Below are 22,560 nucleotides of genomic sequence, written 5' to 3' on the forward strand. Positions count from 1 at the left end.
CCGTTAATAAAACCCAATACTCTAAAGAGTAGCTCACTTCTAAATGAAAATCTATTATGGGACAGCCAGTACTTTAAGAAACTAGTACATCCCGAAACAACTACGTGATAAAAAAGAAGAGAAAATCTAAGATGGAATGAGGGCAGTTGATCATATTATTTCTGTTACGGTATAACATCAATATCATAAAATAATCTGTGTGAAAAAAGGAAAAAATATAAAAGAATATGGTACATCTAGTTTAGCAGGCATCAAACTGTCACTGAAATTGGTAAACAAAAAAGATCTGATCTAAGCAGTAGTAAAATTTTAGTAAAGACCACAGAAACAAAGATTGGCAGCTGGGACATGCACAAAACTTGCAGCCGACAATCTACTTACTCAATTAGTCATAAAATGATTAAAAACTTCGGAATAACACATCCACCTACCACATATCAAACTCCGATTTAATTGAGGCTAGATCAAGGTTTACAAAGTTTCATAACAAGCTCGAATTTTTCTAAAACCGTGTAACCGATAAAGTGAAAACATAGCCTAGGGTGTCCTGAAAAACTTTGTCGAAGACTGCGAAGTGATCTGATGCTTATGAAAAAAGTTATAGTGTTGGCATTGCTTGCCGAAGCAGCGTGGTTTTGTTGCTATTGTTGTTTCTTTATATGTTAAAACATAAACACATGCATGCGGTTCGTTGGTTATAACTATTTTCACAAGTATCGGATCGCTTTGCGGTCTTCGACACAGTATTTCAGAACATCCTAGGCTATCATTTTACAGTATCGGCTAAAAAGTTTCAGACAAACTTTTTCAACTTATGACAAGAATGCAAAAAAGTATGTTTCCCATACAAAATCCCATATAAGTTTCAATTGCAATGCGCAAAGTGTAGCCGCAATCGAACGAGCTCAAATCTTGCACAGATACTCAGGACCCGAATCGGAACCAAAAAAGCTTTGATCTGAGAAAACGGTTCCGATGACCCACGCTAGATACATGTTGAAAAACGATATGGTTGTAATGGTATAATGTATTTGACATTTCGGTGCCCTCTATACCAGAACACGCAATCGGCTTCAACTTTTTGAGTCAGAGTTCCACTTATGTTTTGTGCCAGTATCCATAGAATGCGCTGAATTCGAGGAATGTAGAATAAACTCAAGGGACTCAAAACATCTTCTAGGACTTTGCAAACAAATTTTAGCTCGGCCTACTGAGGCATTCGACCTTATGAACTTCAGTCTAAAAACTTATTCAGCTTAACGTACTTCGGCATAATGACTGGATCGCCCTAGTTGTGCATTAGTGTAAATACGGCTCATACAGACACGCTGAGCGTAAACTACTTCAGCGTGGTGAGCCTCAGCTAATGCACGAAGAATGTTAAATGGCAAATGCAATACTCTTTTCGGGAAAATATTTTTCGGGAAAACAGTACGTTCGGCGAAAAAACTTTCTGGAAAACTGCATTTGGGGAGCTGGTTTTCGGGGAAATGTCGTACAATCGACTAATGCATATTTTCTATGTCCTGAATAAAAAGAGGGAGAGCTATTCAGAACCAATACCGTGCATTAGAAAATGTAATAATGATGGTAACTGGCAACGGTGGTCAGGGGACATTTAGAGGGGAGAGCAAAAAGAGGTTGCAGGAGCGTTCCAGGGGGTCCCAAGGAGTTTCAGCGAGATCTCAGGAGCATTTCAAGGGCATCCCAGGGGGTTCCAGGGGGCCTCAGGCGCGCTGCAATGGGTCTCACGGTTAGTTCCAGCAAGTCTCAGGGGCGTTTCAAAAGTTTTAGGGACATTTTAGGGGCTACCAGAAGGTCTCAATGGCGTTAAGGGGGTTTTAAGGGGTACCAAAAAGTTCAAAGGGGTCTCTGGTGCGCTTCAGAGGATTTCAAGAGCGCTCCAGGGCATTTTAATGTGTCTTAGGGGCGTTTCGGCGGGTTTCGGAGGCGTTATGCAGGCGTTTTGGGGTGTTGTAAAATCTCGACCGACAGGCGCTTCTCAGAGATGAATTTTCGGCGGGTTTTAGAGGTGTTAGGTGTATACAGGGGTTTCGGAGGATTTCAAGTGCGTTACAAAGGGTCTGAGGGGAAATTAAGGGGGACTTTGGAGGAATAGAAGGAAATTTCTGAGGATTTTCGGCGGACTTTAGAGACGTTACGCAGGAATGGGTCCTAGGGTGTGTTAGGGAGTTTTCAGAGTCATTTCAGGAAGTCTCCGAGCATTATCGGCGGGTTTCAAAGGCGTTATGGAGTCATTTTCGGTGTTTTTTTTATTGAGGGGGTTCCCGAAACCCCCTGATATGGCCATGACCTGAAATGCTTCGAAACGCTCCTATATAAAACCTCTACAAACGCTCTTAAAACTTCCCTGAAACCCCCTGAAGCTCTTTAAAATGTCTCAAAACGCCCCTGAAAATACTTGTAACACCCTTGAAAGGCTCTTGAGACCCTCCCCCTGCATCGTGTGAAGAAAATACCTGAATCGCCCCTGAAGTCACTTGAAACGTTTTTAAAATCCTCTTAATACTATTGAAGCACCGCTGAAATCCCCGTACTTCAATTACAACGACAACAAAACCTGTTGGAACGCCTTTAAAAGGCTCCTGAAATCCTCTGAAACGCATAAAAGTCCCTTGGAATCCATTTTTTGGGCTCTTTAGGAACTTCCTGGAAAGTGAGTTTCCAGTGTAATATCTTATGAGAAATGCACGTATAATGAAGTAAAGAAAATTACTATTCTACCGATAATCGAACCCATCACCCTCAACATTGTCTTGCAGTTTCATTGCGCCCATTCGGTTATATGGGCTCAGAGATAACAGATTTCAGTTGAAATATCATTGTTGAACTAACGTACAGTTGTTTAAGAAAGCATTCCATTGACATCAACTTGGAATGGCCAATTTTACGCCACCACACGGTAAATGATGATTGAATGGATATCTCTCCCGCAATACAATCGACGAAGATGCCAGAGTCCGCACACTCTTGCGCACTGCACACGCTCCAGTTCTGCCGCAACTACGCGCGTGTTCGGTTCAAAAACACAAGCTATGGCCTGGCTGGTCACTACGCTGTGCCTGTTTCTACCCCTCCTGGGGCTTCTCTACCTCTATGTGCGTCGTAAATTTGCCTACTGGGCACACCGGAACGTTCCGTTCGTTCCCGGTGCTCTTCCGATGGGATCGTTCAACGGCATGGGCACCACGAAACACTTTGTCGATTTGCTGAATCCGGTGTACGAACAGTATCGGAAAACTCACTCGGCCGTCGGAATGTTCCTCTGCGTCAATCCGGTGCTACTAGCTATCGACGTAGACTTAGTGAAGGCGATTCTGGTGAAAGATTTCAACAGTTTCCACGACCGGGGGATGTTCTTCAACGAGCGGGATGATCCGCTGGCGTCGCACATGTTCTCGATTGAAGGCGAGAGGTGGCGGTTTTTAAGGAACAAGCTGAGTCCGACGTTTAGCTCCGGGAAGATTAAGTACATGTTCCTGACGGTGCGCGAGATTGGGTTGGAGTTTGTGGCTAGTTTTGATCGGTTTATTGAGAGCAAGGAGCCCGTGGAGATGGGTATCCAGGCGCAGAAGTTCACGTGTGACGTCATTGGTTCGTGTGCGTTCGGGTTGGAGTGCAACGCGTTGAAGGACGAGAGCACAGAGTTGTTGGACATTGCCGACAGGGTGTTCAACCCACCACCGTTGGAGATGATCTATATGCTTCTGTTGATCAGTTTCCGGGAGTGGGCTGTGAAGCTGCGGCTGAAGCAAACTCCTGCGGATATCGAGAGGTATTTTGTGGGCATCGTTCGGAAGACTGTGGAACATCGCGAGAAGAATAACATCTCCCGTCCGGATTTCCTGCAGCTGTTGATGCAGTTGAAGAACAAGGGCACGATCGAAGAGGATGAGGAAGATTCGAAGGAGACCATCACCATGAACGATGTGATTGCCCAGGCGTTCCTGTTTTTCTTCGGTGGATTTGAAACATCTTCCAAGGCGTTGTCGTTTGCATTGTTTGAGTTGGCATACAATCAGGAGATTCAGGATAAAGCTCGGGAAGAAGTTCAACGGGTTCTTGCCAAACACGAAGGTATGCTGACGTATGAAGCCTTGAAGGATATGGTTTATGTGGAGCAAATCGTCCACGGTAGGTTGTTTTTGTTATCTCTTTTAAGTCCCACATTTCCATAAACTTGTTTTCCCCGTTTCAGAATCCCTTCGGAAGTACGCCCCTATCGGAAACATAGTTCGCGTAGCGAACGAACCCTATGAAATCAGTAAACCGGATTTCACCCTCGAAAAGGGCACAATGGTAATGATCCCGATCCACTCGATTCACCACGATCCGGACATCTACCCGGAGCCATCCCGTTTCGATCCGGATCGGTTTACCCCGGAGGCCATCAACGGACGGCCCTCGCACAGCTTTCTTCCATTCGGGCACGGTCCACGGAACTGCATAGGGATGCGCTTCGCCCTGCTGGAGGTGAAATTTGGAATTGCCCAGCTGGTGAGCCAGTTGAGGTTCACGGTTAACGAGAAGACGCAACTTCCGCTGCAGTACGACCCTAAGGCGAATGTGGCCACGGCTCTGGGGGGACTGTGGTTGGACGTTGAACGGATCTAGTTCAAAGGAAATTCGCATGTCCTGATATTAAAGAATGATGGAAAATAGTGGCTTGAACTTCACCGACAGTGTTATGAACTTTTAATGATATTTATGAATATTATGTAAGCACAAAGTATTTGTCCAAATTATTACACATAAATAATAAAGTGCCATATCAATAAACTGCGGTTTTGATCCTTTGATATTGTATTTGTTGTATTTGAACCACTCTGGTACGCAATGTAATGAACCACCATATGCAAACAAGAACAATAAATCAGTATGCTCCAGACTGTCAACACCCAACCACGTTCTTTAGAAAACATGGTGTTAGAAGTGAGATTTTTTGTCGGAAAATCGCGTGAAATTCGGTCTTTCTGCGTAAATGCCCCGTAAATTAGTACGATTTAGCTAGTTCGATACTTTGTCGCGAGCGGATAACGTTGGTCGGTTCAAAGTTCCGGTCAATTTTTTGTTTGTTTTCGCGGTGTTGACATAACCTCGAAATGTCAAATACTCCGATTCCGACACCTCTGAGATTGGACGGTGACAACGAAGAAGCCATTGGCATATTCAAACTCCAATGGAAGTATTGTCAGATTTCTTGAAACGTAAACACCGCGCGGTCGTTGAAATGTTTCAAAAATGGGCTTTGCACAAAAGTTCACGCGGTCTATCGTTTTCGAAAGGAACAGCCGCACCGTAGGAAACGCCGCAATGTTATTTCCCATAAGGATGAAGTAAACAGGGAGTGAAAACCGCGGCTGTACCTTTCAGAAGCGATAGGCCGCGTGCACTTTTGTGCAAATCCCTCAATACTATGCCTTGGCCGAACTTCCACTGACTACGGCCCAAAAGACATCCCCGGAGTCAATTTTGGAAGAGGTGCGAAAGCATCTGGTGGCGCAGAGAGATGTTCGAGTGGAGCGAGCAGAGTTCAACACGATACATAGTGAAGAATTAGCTATAGTTAAAATACACATAAAAAAGAAGTTTAACACGATTTGTCAACAAGAAGGCGAAAAAATTGAAGATTTTGCGAAGAGGATAAAAACAAAAGTGAAAAAGTGTGGTTAGGATGACGCTCAGCAGGAAGAAGTTTTGAAGTATCGGCTGATCGCTGGCATCGAAAGTCATCAGATACGGAAAGAGCTCTTGAAAGCTGGGAATATATCGGTACCGGACATGGTGACTGCTACAAAGAAGATGAAAAAGCAATGTCGATATTGCGGTGGAGACCATGTGCCGGAGAAGATGAAATGTCCGGCCCTCGGGAAGAAGTATCTTGAATGTGGGAGGAAGAATCATTTCAAGATTGTTTACTTAGGGAGGAACAAAAAGAAGCAGGCTAAATGATATGTTCGCCGACTGTAGCATTGGGCAAGTTTGGCTGAAACATCGATTTTTGTGAATCGATTCGAATCGGACCAGCAATATCGATTCACCGATTTAATCGAATCCTTTGAATCGATGTTTTCACATCGATTCGATATTATAAAATGTTTCAAAACCATAAAATGATCCGTTTGTAGTATGGAGTACAAGTTCAGGGACGATTTACTATCAAACATTGAGATTGTACATCGAACCGTCTCTGGAGGAATTCCTGGATGAATCCGTGGAGGAATTTCTAAAGAAATTTCTGGAGGAATTCTTGCAGGAATACCTGAAGGAAACCCTGAAGGAATCCCTGGAGGATTCCAGGAGAATTTCCTGGAGGACTCCCTGAAGAAATTTTTGGATAAATGCCTGGAGCATATTCTGCAAGGAATCTTGAAGAAATCCCTTGATTAACTCCTGGGGGATTCCTCAGAAGAAACCTGGGAGGAATCTCTGGAGAAGAAACATCTTGAGGAATTCTTGGAGGAATCCTTACAGAAATTTCTGGAGAAATTCTTGGAAGAACTCCTGAAGGATTTTTGAAAAAATCACTGGAAGAATCCCTGAAGCAATTTCTGGAGGATCTTCTGGGCAAATTCCAGACGGAATCCCAGAAGGAACTCCTGGAGAATTCCCTAGAGGAATTCTTGAAGAAATCCCCGAATGAATCCCTGGAGAAATCTCTAGAGGAATTCTGGGAGGAATCCCTTGAAAATTTCTGAAGAAATTCCTAGAGAAATGCCTACAGAAGTTCCCAGAGGAATTCCTGTAGAAAATCCTGGAAGAAATCCCGGAGGATCCCTGGAAAAAATCCCCGAGGAATTCCTGAAAGAATTTCTGAAGGAATCCATGGAGGATTTCCTGGAGGAATTCCTGGATCAATTCCTGTAAGAATTCCTGAAGGAATTCCTGAAGAAATACCTGGGGTAATCCCTGGAGAAATTCTTGGTGGAATTTCCGGAGAAATGCCTGGAGGAATACCTGGATAAATTTTAGGAGGAATTCCTGGGGGCATTTCTGAAGGAATCCCTGGAGGATTTCTTGGAGAATTCCTGAAGATATAATGATTTCCTAGAGGAATCGCAGAAAGAATTCATGAAGGAATCGCTGGAGAAATTATTGGAATAATTCCTGGATAAACTCCGGAAGGAATTCCTGGAGAAATTTCTAAAGGAATGCCTGGAGGAACCCCTGGAGAAATTTCTGGAGACATGCCTGTAGGAATTGCTGGAGGAATCTCTAGAGAAATTCCTTGAGAAATCTCTAGAGGAATTCCTGGAGGAATCCTTGTAAACATTCCATAGGGAATCCCTGGAGAAATACTTGGAGAAGTCCCTGGAGCAATTCCTGGAGGATTTTCTTGAAGAACTGAGCACTTTTAGGAGGAAATCCTGAAGGAATTTCTAGAGGAATTCCTTGAGGTATCTCAAGAGGAATACCTGTAGAAATCTGAAGGAATTCCTAGAGGAATCTCTAAAGAAATTGCTAGAGGAATTCCCGGACGAATCCCTGTAAGAATTTTTAGAGGAATCCATGTAGGAATTCCCAGAGGAATCCTTGAGAAATTTCTGGAGGAATCCCTTGAGGAATTCTTGGAGGAATCCTAGGAGGAATTCCTGAAGAAATCCAAGGATCAATTTCCGAGGGAATTCTAAGAGGAGTTTCTGAAAAAATCCCAGGAGGAAGTACTGAAGAAAACGCTGAAATTCCAGAGGAAATCCTGATGGAATCCTAAAAAAGAGTACGCAGAGGAACTTTTGGAGCAATCCCTGTAGCAGTTCCTGAAGCAGTTCCCTGAAGGAGTTGCTGAAAAACCTCAGGAGGAAGCTTGAAAGCAATCCCAAGAAGGTTTCTCGGAGGCTTTTTTCAAAATAATCCTGTATCACGTCGAGGGCCTGGGATCGAATCCCACTCCCGACAAACTCACAAAATGTGAGTTCTGCCTCCGGGAGGGGAGTAAAGCGTGGGTCCCGAGTTGAACTAGCCTAATGCTAAAAATCTCGTTAATACAGATAAAATTAATATAAATCAATAATAATAATAATCCTGAAAGTTGTTCCCGAAAGAATCACGGAAGAAATTCCCAGGAATACTTGGATGGATTCCTAATGGATTGTTTTTTAAGAAATTTCTTGATTAATTTTTGAATAATCTCTAGTAAAATTTACAGAAACAGTTTCTGGGAGACATTCCTGCAGAAATACTTCGAATAATTGCAAATGGAATTATTGGAGCAATCTCCAGCGGAATTCTGGAAGGAATATATGTAGAAATCCTTGAAGAAATCTCTGAAGGAATATCTGCAAAAATACCTTAAAGGATCTCTGGAGAAACTCTTGAAGGAATCTTCGAAAACAGCACTTGAACAATCACTGGAGGAACCATTAGAGATATCCCACGATAAATGCCAGAAGAAATGTCTGGGAGAATCCCTAGATGAATTCTTAAAGGAATCTCAGGAGGAATTTAAGATGGAATCACTGCAGCAAGCTATGGAAAAAAATCCTGGAGGAATTGTTCATACTCATATAGTTTACGAAACTATACAAAACCACAGAGAACAGACGATTAAGCTCGAACAAAAACACGTCGAAATCGTGTGTAAAGGATTTAAGTGCACCTCAACGCCACCAACGGAGACTGCCCCACATATAAAGTCGATTTGACCCCACGATGGCAGTGTTCATCGTTAAAATACACTAGCCCACAAAACGACACGAGCGCCAAACGGCCAAAAACGGCGAACACAGGAAACAAAAATGACAACACGACAATGAAAGTGATGGGACGCTAGCGCCACGCAACGGGAGCATAACCAAACCACATGCTCTGATATGACCGTTGCAAAGTTTTACACAAGGCGGAAAGCAAAGATAGACGTCTGTTCTCTGTGACAAAACTGCAATGCCTATTTGCATATTCACATATCGGGCGCCCATGCCGCTTAAAAGTCATCTCAATTCAGCCTGCCCCCCCCCCCTGGGCTCCCTCCAGAAAAAATCCTAGCTACGCCAATGATTTTACGACTCTGTGTCGAAAATTGATATAACGTTGAGACAATGCATTCTGAAGAAAAATGAAAGTTTTATATTCTTGAATCGAAAGAAAATCCGAATGTAAAAAATCGATTCGGTCGATTTTATGGGGCTTCAACATCGATTCAAAAAATCGATTAATCGAAACAAAAACATCGATGTTGCGAACATCGATTTAAAATTGCCCAACGCTATCTTCAGGGAGTCCTTGATGAAATCTCCAGAATATCAGCCTTACGATCATGTTTGTCATCATGATGAAATCTTTTTAAACTGCAGTTTAATAATATGGCACATTATTGTTTATGTTAATCATTTAGACAATTACGTTGCGCTATAATAATTTTCAGAAATATCACTGAAATTTCATAAAGCGGTGTAGTTCAAACCACTTAATTAGTTCAAGCTTTAATTGTTTCAGGTCAAGTCGAATTTCCTTCTAACTAGATCCGTTCAACGTCCAACCACAGCCCCCCCAAAGCCGTGGCCACATTCACCTTAGGGTCGTACTGCAGCGGAAGTTGCGTCTTCTCGTTAACCGTGAACCGCAACCGGCTCACCAGCTGGGCAATTCCAAATTTCACCTCCAGCAGGGCGAAGCGCATCCCTATGCAGTTCCGTGGACCGTGCCCAAACGGAAGGAAGCTTTGGGAGGGCCGCGCGTTGACGGCCTCCGCGGTGAACCGGTCCAGATCGAAACGGGACGGGTCCGGGTAGATGACCGGATCGTGATGAATCGAGTGGATCGGAATCATTACTATGGTGCCCTTTTCGAGGGTGAAATCCGGTTTGCGAATCTCATAGGGTTCGTTCGCTACGCGAAATATTTGCCCGATTGGAGCAAACTTCCCAAGGGGATCAAAGTTTATAGAAATGTGGAACTTGAAAAGCTTACTAGTTAAATCAACCTATCGTGGACGATTTGCTCCACATAAACCATATCCTTCAGGGCTTCGTAAGTCAGCAGACCATCGTGTTTGGCAAGAACCCGTTGAACTTCCTCCCGAGCTTTGTCCTGAATCTCCTGATTGTATGCCAACTCAAACAATGCAAACGACAACGCCTTGGAAGACGTTTCAAATCCACCGAAGAAAAACAGGAACGCCTGGGCAATCACATCCTTCATTGTGATGATCTTTTTCGAATCTTCCTCATCCTCTTCGATCGTGCCTTTGTTCTTCAACTGCATCAACAGCTGCAGACAATCCGGACGGGAGATGTTATTCTTCTCACGATGTTCTACAGTCTTTCGAACGATGCCCACAAAATACCTTTCGATATCTGCTGTAGTTTGCTTCAGTCGCAGCTTCACAGCCCACTCCCGGAAACTAATTAACAGAAGCATATAGATCATCTCCAACGGTGGCGGGTTGAACACCCTATCGGCAATGTCAAGGCAAGTTTTTGTCGGGGCCGATCAAATCAACGACGGATCAGATGTTCACCCTGCTGCAGATTCTCGATAAATTTCGGGAGTGCAACTTGCAGACCCATAATCTGTTTATTGATTTCAAGGCGGCGTACGATTCAGTGAAGAGAAACGAGTTATGGCAGATTACGATTAGACTGATTTGTGCGACGTTTGACGGTTCCAAATCAAGTGTACGGGTTGCGGATGAAATTTCGTTCTCGTTCGTAACCCTAGACGGGCTGAAGCAGGGCGATGCTCTTTCGAACTTACTGTTCAACATAGCGCTGGAAGGAGTAATAAGGAGAGCTGGTGTGCAAAGGAGTGGAACCCTTGTCACGAGGTCGCATATGCTCCTGGGCTTCGCGGATGATATCGACATCATCGGGATCGACCGTCGGGCCGTGGAAGAGGCGTTCATATCTTTCAAGAGCGAGGCTGCGAGGATTGGACTAACGATTAGCAGTACAAAGACCAAGTACAAGATTGCTGGTGATCAACGTCACCAATTGCTTAGTACTTATCGAAAACAACTTTAATGACAAGCAAATTTGTATTCAAACTGAAGCTTACTTTCGAGGCTAGTAGTACAAGGTTACTTAACTGAAATTTGTTTCGAAAATTTTCGTAATTTAACGAACTTCGGCCAAAATAGGAGCAGCCCGCGGGCCGTACCTAAAATTTTACTCTATCGAGCAAATTTCGAAAAATTGTTAATATGACTGAGGTTTTTATTCATCAGCTACAACATCAAGCTTTGGATTGAGCATAAGTTTGTAACATATCTCTTCATTTTTTATTTATTTTTAACCAAATGATGTTCAAAAATGTGATAAGCGCTGAGCATCACTGTGCTAGATGGTGAAAAGTTGGATGTTGTGGACGAATTTTGTTTATCTTAGTACTCTAGTGACGTGCGATAGTGATATTACCTGCGAAATGAGAAGACGGATTGCGGCAGCAAATCGGGCCATACGGTCATGAAACGTGGACGTAAAAAGAAGTTTGGAGTCTTCGAACGTAAAGTATTACGAACAATACAAGGCGGCAGAGATGTCCATATCCTCATTGTAGAAAAGAGAAATAGAAAATACACCACTCACGCTGTGCATCTCAACAGGAGCCCTCTTATATGTGGATCCACCACTGCGATTCGGATGCGCGCAAGCTTGGTGGGTAGAAATAAATCTCTTAGCTCCATGAGCACTAGGCCACACAACAGTGCGGTGAGAGCGCTTTAAAATTCTCTCCGGTGAAAGTGTAAAAAATCACCCGGGCGCACGCTCCAGTGAGGTTTTTGCGCCAGAGTGCGCGCTGCGGTGAAACACCGGAGAGTTCTCGCCCCGGTGACACCATGGTGGTGATTCGATGACTGCTGGGTGAAAACACGGGAGAGCGCGCGAGAGCGATGCACGCGATAGAGTGAGCCACACTCGATCGAAGGCGAACGAGCAAGAGCACACACTAGCGCTTGGTCTACCCACCACCCACAACATGAGAAACTGGCTTCTTGGTGTGGTGAAAAATGTTCCTATCCTCAGTGTGGTCGACAAACTGACGCCCCAGTGAATCGCTACGGTGAAATACCATCTCTGCAAGGCGGTAAACTGGAGGATGGCATTTGCCGGCGTCGCATGAACAATTCGTAGTATGTAAAGAGAAGGATATAACAAAACGAATAAAACACGGCAGGCTGCGGTGGGCTGGGCACGTAGCTCGTATGCCGGAGGAACGACAAGCTAAAATCATATTCAGCAGAGAACCAGGAAGAGGTCGTCGGCTTCGTGGAAGGCCGCGCACACGTTGGCTTCTTACAGTTGAGGAGGACCTGAGGCCTCTAAACGTTCAAGGCGAATGCGAGCGATTAGCCCAGGACCGAGAACAGTAGAGGCGGATGCTTCATTCGGTTTAGACTCACCGCTATGAGTTGTAGCAAAAGTGTCGAGGAGAATCGCTAAGACTTAGTGAAAATAATCATCATACCGTACTACTTCGTACCATGATGAAAAATCTGATCTCGGTCGAAATTCTACTTCAAACAAGAATGCTTTAGAGAAACACTATTATTTTCATTTTCATTTTGCAGCAGTTGGTGGGGCAATAAGAGCGCAAGTCGATCCAAAGCCGAAGATCAAGGAGAGGTAATGGCCGTAATAGTCCGTGCGGACCACATGAACACCATCGGAAGGGTAATGGTATAGGCTGGGGAGAGGGAATGGACTGAGCTTGAGACACAATAGTGCAAGTATGGAAGAAAGTGTGAAATTGGTTTCTGTAGTAAGGGAACATCCATAAATTACGTCACGCAAAAATCGACCATTTTCAACCCCCCTCCTCCTATGTCGCACTTTTTGTATGGGACCTCTAAAATTTTTATATGGGTTGTCACACTTTTCTGAAACCCCCCTCCCCCCTCAAAGCGTGACGTAATTTATGGACGTTCCCTAAGGTTCATGTAGTCTGCTAGGTCCTTGTCAATTTGTCAGCTAGTTGCCTTAGATTCCCAAACTCAGGTAGTGTTACTGTTTTGCCCTGTGTCATGTCATATCAAATATGTAGTCTCTACTCTATTAAAATATTCTATCAAGTAGATATGTTCATTATGTTAGTAATTGCTGATCATCATGTTTTTGCGTCATTTATTGCAGATCATTATTTATGAAAAGTAGTAATTTTCATCCAAAATGTCCAGATCAATTGGTCTCATTGACAACGCATTAGCTTCAAAACTAATAAATATTTGCATCAAACAGGATTTGCTCCTAGATCCTGGCAATGTACGGCTAAGTCGTCGAATGGCTCTATCAGCCCTACTAGTTTTTCTTGTAGAAAACATCTCATACCCCCTCGCTCTTCATATCATACCAACATTTAAATACATTTATATATCTTCCTTGTCATACATAAGTTACGTTGTCCTGCTAGTCAAAGAAATAATCAGTTTTCGTCGAGTCGAGACGCATTCACATCTTTGCTCGCATTGGTGTACGAATGAAATCAAATATATGTAAAAATAAAATCGTTCATACAAACTCGAATAAGCTAGAATCTTATACGGCAAAATTTGCGATTTTGGGCTTTTTTTGATTGCAAGCCATTAGGTATGGAAATACAGGGGATAGACAAAATGATCGGGACAGGCAAAATTTTCCCTTCTCAAAAAAATTTCAAATAGTTGCAACTTTTCGAAAAGTGCATCAAATATTCTCAAATTTTCACTGTAAGTTCATCAACTATTTGTGTATCAGTGGACAAAATTTGAAAAAGATCGAACTATTTTGCACGAAGTTATATAGATTCTCAAAAAAGGTAGAATTATTCGATAGCCAACTTTGAGCTGTTATATCTCCGGATTCGATGAACCGAATGCAATGAAATTTTGACCATTTACGGCTTATATAATAAGCTTTGAAAAACTTTTGTCATAACTTAAAATTTTTAACACGGAAGAAAATTATAACGATTAGACTATTTTTCTAATAAAACACCAAATTTTCTTAAATTTCAATATCGTTTCAAAATTCAAGATGCTAATTATAGTTCATTTAAATTCCCTCCGATTGTCTCGAATACAGATATGTTTTGAAAGAAAGTAACACGGCGGCAATTCATTGAAAAAGTAATGGGATGCATATTAAAAAAACTAAAAGACTAATTTACTAAAAAATCATAAAATAATGTAATCGCTATAACTTTTTCTCTTGTTATTAATTTCAAGTTTAGTCAAACATTTTTCAGAGCTCATTATATAAGTCATAAATGGACAAAATTTCATAGCATTCGGTTTATTGAATCCGGAGATATAACAGCTCAAAGTTGGCTATCGGATAATTCTACCTTTTTCTGAAATGCTCATAACTTCGTGCAGAATAGCCCGATCTTTCCCAAATTTTGTCCACTGATACACAACTAGTTGATCAACTTACAGTAAAAATTTTAGAATATTTGATGCACTTTTTGAAAAGTTACAGCTAATTAAACATTTTTTGAAAAGTGAAAATTTTGCGTAAAATATTACGTTTTACCATATCAAATTCAATAGATTTCAGCATTTTATGTTACATAGTAAATAAACTTGCATGCAACTTTTGGAAGGTGACTTGTATGTATGGGAAATATCGAACCTAACATAAATCGCTTAAAACTATCAAATTCGATTTTGTTAAACGAAATATTTAGCATGAGTCGTTAATTTACATGTTAATTGACCAATTTACCTTTTGATTGCTTAAAAATAATATTTCCATGCTTAATGGCTTGCAGTAAAAAAAGCCCAAAATCGTATATTTTACCGTATAAATAGAGGTAAAGCTCTAAATTGTGACGTGCTGGAGCTAATCTGAGCCCGGATTCGGATTCAGCGGCCCAAAATCCGTCGGAGACACATAAGTTTGCTCTTGAGGCAGACCAACCCGAGCAGAAGGGAATACCAACAGCATAATAAAATGGGTTATTTTGGCAAAATAACTGAGTAACGCAAAGAGTTATTTTCATGTTATTAACATAACATACCATGTTATAAACTTGTCTGTCATAAGCGGCGAAATAACAAAAATCATAAGAGAAAAATGTTCCTGGAAGACCAGTTGAATAGCAGCTTTTGTTAGTTTCATAACAACTTTATAACAGTGAATTTATTCAATGTTTCATGTTTCAATAACACATTTTGAAATTAAAAAGTTATTAGTAACAATATGAATGCAAAATGAGTTATAATATCAGAATCATAACAAATATTTTTGCCTTTCTCGTACACCAAGGTGTACCGAAAGGCTATATGTTCACTCCAAAAACGAAAATTTGGTAGAACCCTCGGAGGGGTCAAGTCTTATATACCAATCGACTCAGCTCGACGAGTTGAGATGATGTCTGTGTGTGTATGTGTGTGTGTGTGTATGTATGTGTGTGCGTATGTGCGTGTGTGTGTGTATGTGTACAAAAAGGTCACCTCATTTTTAGATAGTAAATATCAACCGATTTCAACGACCGATGGTTCATTCGACGGGGCATTTTGTCCCATTGTTTCCTATTGAAAATGGTTCAGATCGGTCCAGCCGTTCCGGAGTTATGGCCATTTAGGTGTTGCGGATCGGTACCCCAGGAAGGGGCCAAATATGAAAACGCTACAAACCCATGCATGCGACACATCAAACAGCGGCTTTTTCGATGAGCAGTAGGCAGGAAAACATTCTCAGACCATGTTTGAACTGGTAGTATTCCGGAACCGGTACCGGGTGTTCTGCCGGAAGTGACCAAATATGAGAGTGAACCAAACCTAAGCATGCGGCGCATCAAACAGCAGCATTTTCGATAACCTGATGAACAGTAGGCAGGAAAACATCCTCAGACCATATCTGAACCGATAGTGTTCCGGAACGCGTTCCGGGTGTTCCGCCGGAAGTGGCCAAATATGAAAGTGAACCAAACCAATGCATGCGGCACATCAAACAGCAACATTTTCGATAATCTAATAAACAGTAGGCAGGAAAACATTCTCAGAACATGTTTGAATCGGTAGTATTCCGGAACCGGTTCCGGGTGTTCTGCAGAAAGTGGCCAAATATGAGAGTGAACCAAACCAATGCATGTGACACATCAAACAGGGGCTTTTTCGAAAACCTGATGAACAGTAGGCAGGAAAACATTCTCAGACCATATCGGAACCGGTAGTGTTACAGAACCGGTTCCAGATGTCCCGCCGGAAGTAGCGCAGTATAAAAGTTAACCAAACCCTTACATGCGATGCATCAAATCGCGGCCCTTTAGGCAACCTGATAAACGGTTAGCAAGAAAATAGTTTCAGACCATATTTGGAACAACCGATAGTGTTCCGGAACCGGTTCCGGGTGTCCCGGAGGTAGTGGTTAAATGTAGAAGAGAACCAAATCTGCGGCACATTAAACAGCGGCTTTTTAAATAACGTGGTGAACGATTAGCAAGAAAATAGGCATAGACCACATCTAAGATCTTTTTAAAGTCTACCGATAGTGTTCCGGAATCGATCTGGGGTATCCCGCTTGAAGTTGCCAAATATCAAAAGGTACCAAACCAATGCATGCGACACATCAGATAGCGGCTTTTGCGATAGGTTGATGAACGGTTAGCAAGAAGATTGGCTCAGACCACATAAGACAACATCGGTAGTGTTCCAGAACTGTTTCGGTTGTTACGCCGGAAGTGGTCAAATGCAAAAATGAACGAAACCCATCCATTAGACGCATAAATACATGGCTTTTAAGAAAACTTGATGAAACAGTTAGCAAGAAACTAGTCTCAAACCATATAAAGGATAATCGGTACTGTCCCGGAATCGATTCCGGGTGTCCCGCCGGAAGTGACCAAATGAAAAAGCGATCCTAACCCATGCATGCTATACATCAAATCGTGACTTTTTCGATAACCCGAAAAACGATTAGCAAAAAAAAAAAATTGGCTCAGACCACATTTAAAACTACCGGTAGTGTTCCGCATTCGGTTTCTCGGGTATCCTACCGAATGTGGCCAAATACAAAAGTGAACCAAACGCATGCATGCGACACATCAAACCGTAGCTTTTTTTTTAATAACCAGAGGAACGATTAATAAGAAAATAGGCTCAGACCACATTAGAGGATACCAATAGTGATGCAAAACCAACATTGGGTGCTTCGTAGGAACTACAAAAGTGAACAAAATCAATGCAAGCGATAAATATGTGTAAGAGAACAAAATCTTGACTGAGCTAAGGCCACATACTTACAGACTTCTCACTCTACTTATTTTCAACGGTTGAATCAAATATGAATCCTTTTTGCTGGTTTGACGTTTACCCACTATCGCCATCAAGCCAGCAGTAGCTTGTGAAACGCAAACTGATTAGCATTTGGAGATTATTTTTTCGTGAGGATGAATATAATAGCAATTTGTACCAAATGATATGTCTGTGTGTCTGCACTACAGCAATCTCATCCAAGCACACCATTTAGGATTTCTGAGGTGTAAAAATATACAGTAGGATGGGTCAACGTTATATGGGAAAATGAAAATTATCGCATCAATCCCGGACAAAGTGTTTTTCAATCTTCCTTTGCGTCTAAAACTACTGGGAAAGCTTTTTATGGAATTTAGTATGGTAAATTTCACTTGCTTGCATTTTTTTTTGTCAATTTTTACATGTATATTGTAACCTATGATAATAAAATATAGCCTAAAGTGTGGAGAAAAAAAAAATTGTCGAAGACCGTAACGTCATCTGTGATTGTGAAAGAAGTTATATCCTACCTTGTAATTATCGTCTTGATGTTGATCGGCCTTCAGTGATGTAGTGAAGGTGCTCATGCAGTCAACTGAAAATTCAGATATTTTTCTGCTCTGTCTATACGTTTAACATGACGTCGGAATATTCCCAATTTTATTAAAATTATTGCTTTTCTAAATAAAGTATTCTCAGAATTTAGGAACATTTTGGATTACGTCGACGGAAAGATCATTCTTCGGAATAATGGCCCATGCACAGAAACTTGCTAAACAAAGCAATAGTGGAAGATTACAAAACAGGGACCGAATTCTAGACCGCCCGATAGGTAGAAGATTGTCCGCATCACGACGGTTTCAAACCGAACGGACTCAATACATAGCAAAACTTCCGTATGACACTTCTAGGTTAAGCAAAGTCATCTAGACTAGAATACCTTGACCGATTGAACCCTTGAAAAGGCCCCATACGGACCGAAAAATCATAAACAAGTGTTTTCGATTCCCCTAAAAGTCTACAAAGCCAAGGGGCTGTCCATTAATTACGAAAGGGATTTTTTGCGATTTTCCGACACCCCCTCCCCCCTTGTAAGATTTTTTGTATGAGAACCCAACAATTTTTGTATGGCGCGTAAGATTTCTCATATCCCCCCTCCCCCCATAAACCCTTACGTAATTAATAAACAGCCCCCAACATTCTGAAGCAAAATCATCGCAGTCGTATCCCAACCAAGGCAAGATCATGAGTACATGTTCGACGAGAAAGGCACTATCACCGCTAGGTGGATTAATCTGGGGTTTTTTTTTATCCTCGCAAGGTAGGTATGTAACCCCTAAGTTCGAGCGATTTCAGAGGAAAAAATGAATTTCTGTTGGTATCATTTTGAAAATAAAAAGTAATAAACAGTCATGACTAAGGCCATAACCCACTATAACTCATAAGCCAATCATTCAAAGAGAATGGCACGCTTCCAGTCTTCCTGGCCCAAACGGCCTTGAGATAATTTCAAAATTAATTTTGTTTATGAGTTATGGTGGATCATGGTTGTTCACTTTTTTATTTCCAAAATAGAACCAACAGATATTCTACATTTTTCCCCACTGAAATGGATCGAACTAAATGGAAATAAAAATTACAAGTAATTCTTAGTTCCGTGTCAAAAGTTCAGCTTAACCGATTCATAGACACCGAAGATATGGCGCAGAGACTCCAAATGGAAATCAGCAATAAATGTTAACTTTTTCATTTCTTTTGCTGTAAATCTTGCATGGTGTAGTTGTGATTGCTAAACTTTATTGTTGTGCTATTGATGATCAAATAATGGTGCACTCTCAATAATACAATAATAACAGAACTTGTTCTACAACAAAACATCTTATTAAAATGTTATTTAAAAAAAAATATACCAATAGCAGGATCATAACAAAATAAGATTGCCCAACAAAACCTGTTTTGGAAAAGTTTTGCCTCAATAAGTTAATAATAACAAACCAAGATATAAAAAAAGGTTTTGTGATTCAGTTGTTATTATTTTGATATTCTCCTCTGCTCGGGGAAGTATTTGATTTCCAGCTAATATTCCAGCCTACAGTTTGTATTGATAATAATGATTAAATCCGACAAGCCATGGTGATATCCCAACAGTTTTTTTACTACACCTTTTAGCTGTACATAATAATATCGCATAACGATAGCTTCAAAGCACTGCTGGTTTGGGAAGCATTTGGCAGATTATAACTAAATGATAACAAGTTCTGTTACGTTTTTTTTTCAAACAAATATGACGCCGTCCCCAAGTCACCCGTCGCTCAAGGAAGAGGGGAAAGTACAACCGAGCGTTACGGTCCATATAAAATTTTTAGGTTTATCGTACAAAAATGCGTAACGGAAGAGGAGGGGTGTTAAATCATGACGGTTTTAGCGTTGCGTTATAAATGAATGTTATAAGTTTTGTTTTATAGCTTTTTGCTCGAGTGATCAATATTTCAAATTTTGAAATTATTTTGATACAAAAAATGTAGCAAATATTACAATATATGTGTTACAAAATTAAGTTATAGGCAAATATTTTAACACGCATAATGTAACAAATGCTGTTATATATCTGTTTGAATAACTAATACAAGTTTTGTTATAGTTTTGTTTTTGACATAATAACAAATTTTGTTTCAATTTTGTTATGGTTATTCACCTATAAGAATCCTTACAACAAAATTATATCAAATTCTGTTATTTCTAACGACGGTTGTTATAATTTAGTTATAATCTTGTTAGGAGCTTCTGGTCGGGAATAGTTAGTTTTTATGTCGCTGTGTAATCAACAACCCAAGTAACAATTTTTAGTCAAATAGACTAGAAGAGTTTCTTAGAACAATTCGAAAACCAAAATAAATGGTATAAGGTTTTATAAAGGTTTTCAAGCCCTCTACAAGATTAATTGATCATCAAAATGTTACTTGGGAATGGATGACCAAGCCAGAGGAGGGATAGTGAAAGCAGTGCGGGAAATCACGCTTAGTCGATTTCAACTCCAGATAGTCTGTCGAACACGTACAGTGCAGGTAAACCAAGTGCATTTCCACAAATACTGAGGTGAGTTAGAATGTCATGATAATCAATCGTTCATTGATGAAAGTATTTAGGTACAGTCTGGTTTTTTTTGCGAGGTTTTCATTTACGAGGTTTTTTTACGCGAATTTTTGACTCAACGCGGTTTCATTGACGCGGATTTTTGAATTAACGTGGTTTTTTATACACGGATTTTTGAACTAACGCTGTTTATTTTTACGCGGATTTTTGAATTAACGCGGTTTTCATTTACGGGGATGTTTAACTCTTTGAAGCCGGAATTTTTCCAAGCATTATTGTAGAGTTTTTCTTCATATTTCTGTAGTTTTGGTGCTTAACAGCATAAAAAGGGTAGAATATGATGCAGAGTATTTTTTCTGGATATCCTAGGTCATCCTAACTGTTCTTGAGTTAAGATCCTAAAGTCTACGGCTGTAACGGTAGCTTCTTTCATTTTACAAAGCTACGATTTGTAATCTATCATGTCCAGTAAGTCTTTTGAAAGTTCAATAGACAGATTCAGATCAGTCGGGATATCCTAGATTATCCAAACTGTTCTGGAGTTTAGATCCTAAAGTCTACGGGTGTAATGGTAACTTCATTCATAATACGAAGCCACGAATTGTAATCTATCATGACTTACTGGACATCTCAAAGTTCAATAGACAGCATCAGATCTGTTGAGATGTCTAAGGACATTCAAACCGTTTTTGAGATTACATCCTAAAGTAACCGGTAACCGATTTGTAATCTATTATGTCCAGTAAATCTTCTGACTGTTCAATTGGCTGATGTGGAATATTTCAAAACTATTTTGGAATAATTATTGATTTGAACCCTGTCTAATTATGGATAGTTACTATTTTTAGCTTGAGAAACTACTGTAATAGCCATAGACTTTTAAGAACTGAGTTCCAGAATACTTAGAATCACCTGGAATATCCCAAAATTGTCTAAGAATGCCTTGTGACCTTTAACTACTAAGTGAACATGATTGACTGCCTGTACTTCCACATTTATGCGACACCTGTGAGTTGGAGCCTTCAAAACGAACCGGTACAAACCAGTGTTGCAAAAATTCATCTCATTCATTTGAACACTAACCAACAAATCTTTTCAGTCATTTTTCCTTCTATTCATGTTCAAAACGATTTCATTCAATCAGAGCACCTATCAAATGAGAAGCGAATCCTTGTCAATTGAATACATTGTCACTCGAATGAGTAGCTGGGCACGAAACACGAAAAACCCTGCAAAATTCCGCCAGACTGAAAAAATGTCGAGTGTCGGGTCAAAGTCGGGTCAATTTTTATCGAATGTTGGGCCACTGTTGGACCAGCACCGAACAAGTATTGGGTCCATGTTGGGTTTGGTGGCCAAAATAAAAATAGGTGAATGATAGGTTGATGTCGGGTTTGACGTCATCAATGATGACTACTTCGTCGTCCTGGATAGCAACAAGCATCGTCCTGGATTATTAATGATAAATTAATGAACTCGGGCCCACTCGAGGAGTTTCCCAGGAATCAAATTGCTCCATTCAAGTACATAGCTTGACAGTTTGTGTAACTTGCAGAAATTTTGAGTGACAGGCAAAAATCTTAAAATGTTGTTAAACAATTCGTTGAGTTCATTTTTTAATATAAAATCAAGAAGTAAATTATTGTGTTAAATGTTATACCGCATTTAGTTCACTACTGGACTGCGAACTGCGGCATTATAAGTGCGAAAACGTAAATAAAAGTGCGCGATTGCATCAATTCAGGTTGATGTCTTCGGCGCACTATTTCTTCAATCTATGAAGAACAAGTGCTCTGAAGACACCGAGTTGATTTGATGCAATCGCGCACTTTTATTAGCGTTTTCGCACTCGTGAAAACTAGTGCGATAGTCCAGTGGTGAAATAAATGCGCTATATAAATCATGGTTTTCATTTACGCTGATTTTTGAATTAACGCGGTTTATTTTTACGCGTTTTTTTTTACGAAGTATGTATCTCCCGCGTAAAAAACCTGACTGTACGTGGTTTGCCAAATGATGAAGTTGTTAGCTCATACTGGTGCAATGCGCCACTGGTACAGTCACACCTCCACTAAAAATCCAATCAGCTGGAATTTCAACTGATTTCATCAGTTATACCTTGGTGCAAAGCGTCTTCCACGATTACCGGTTTCAATCAACTCGACCACACATCCCCTATCTTATCTTAACCAACTCTTGAGATATGGACAAAACTCAATCATTCTCGCCATCATCATCATCATCATCATCATCATCACCACCACCACCACCGTCGCTATCCATCTTGTTTGTTTATT

The 22,560-nt window shown here is 40.9% G+C and overlaps 2 protein-coding genes across 2 annotated transcripts; one reads left to right on the top strand and one right to left on the bottom strand.

Moving 5' to 3' along the window:
- The first annotated feature begins 3,013 nt into the window (after window positions 1–3,013).
- Window positions 3,014–4,827, top strand: LOC109415289 (cytochrome P450 6a8-like). The gene is made up of 2 exons (XM_019689168.3): window positions 3,014–4,155; window positions 4,220–4,827. The coding sequence occupies exons 1-2, from the start codon at window positions 3,057–3,059 to the stop codon at window positions 4,633–4,635; spliced, it is 1,515 nt and encodes a 504-aa protein (XP_019544713.3). The 5' UTR covers window positions 3,014–3,056; the 3' UTR covers window positions 4,636–4,827.
- Window positions 4,828–8,989: 4,162 nt separating this feature from the next.
- Window positions 8,990–10,422, bottom strand: LOC134284800 (probable cytochrome P450 6a20; the record flags this gene model as incomplete). The annotated part of the gene is made up of 2 exons (XM_062844085.1): window positions 8,990–9,882; window positions 9,936–10,422. Coding segments are annotated over 2 exons (894 nt in total), but the record flags the coding sequence as incomplete, so codon positions are not given.
- Window positions 10,423–22,560: the final 12,138 nt, after the last annotated feature.

Source organism: Aedes albopictus, unplaced genomic scaffold (genome assembly GCF_035046485.1).
Source record: "Aedes albopictus strain Foshan unplaced genomic scaffold, AalbF5 HiC_scaffold_89, whole genome shotgun sequence".
Taxonomy (NCBI): Eukaryota; Metazoa; Arthropoda; class Insecta; order Diptera; family Culicidae; genus Aedes; species Aedes albopictus.

Bases quoted from the DNA above. Each gene is read 5' to 3' on its own strand.
- LOC109415289 (XM_019689168.3), top strand. From the start codon at position 3,057: ATGGCCTGGCTGGTCACTACGCTGTGCCTGTTTCTACCCCTCCTGGGG. The intron at 4,156-4,219 runs GTAGGTTGTTTT...TCCCCGTTTCAG, and splicing joins TGTGGAGCAAATCGTCCACG to AATCCCTTCGGAAGTACGCC.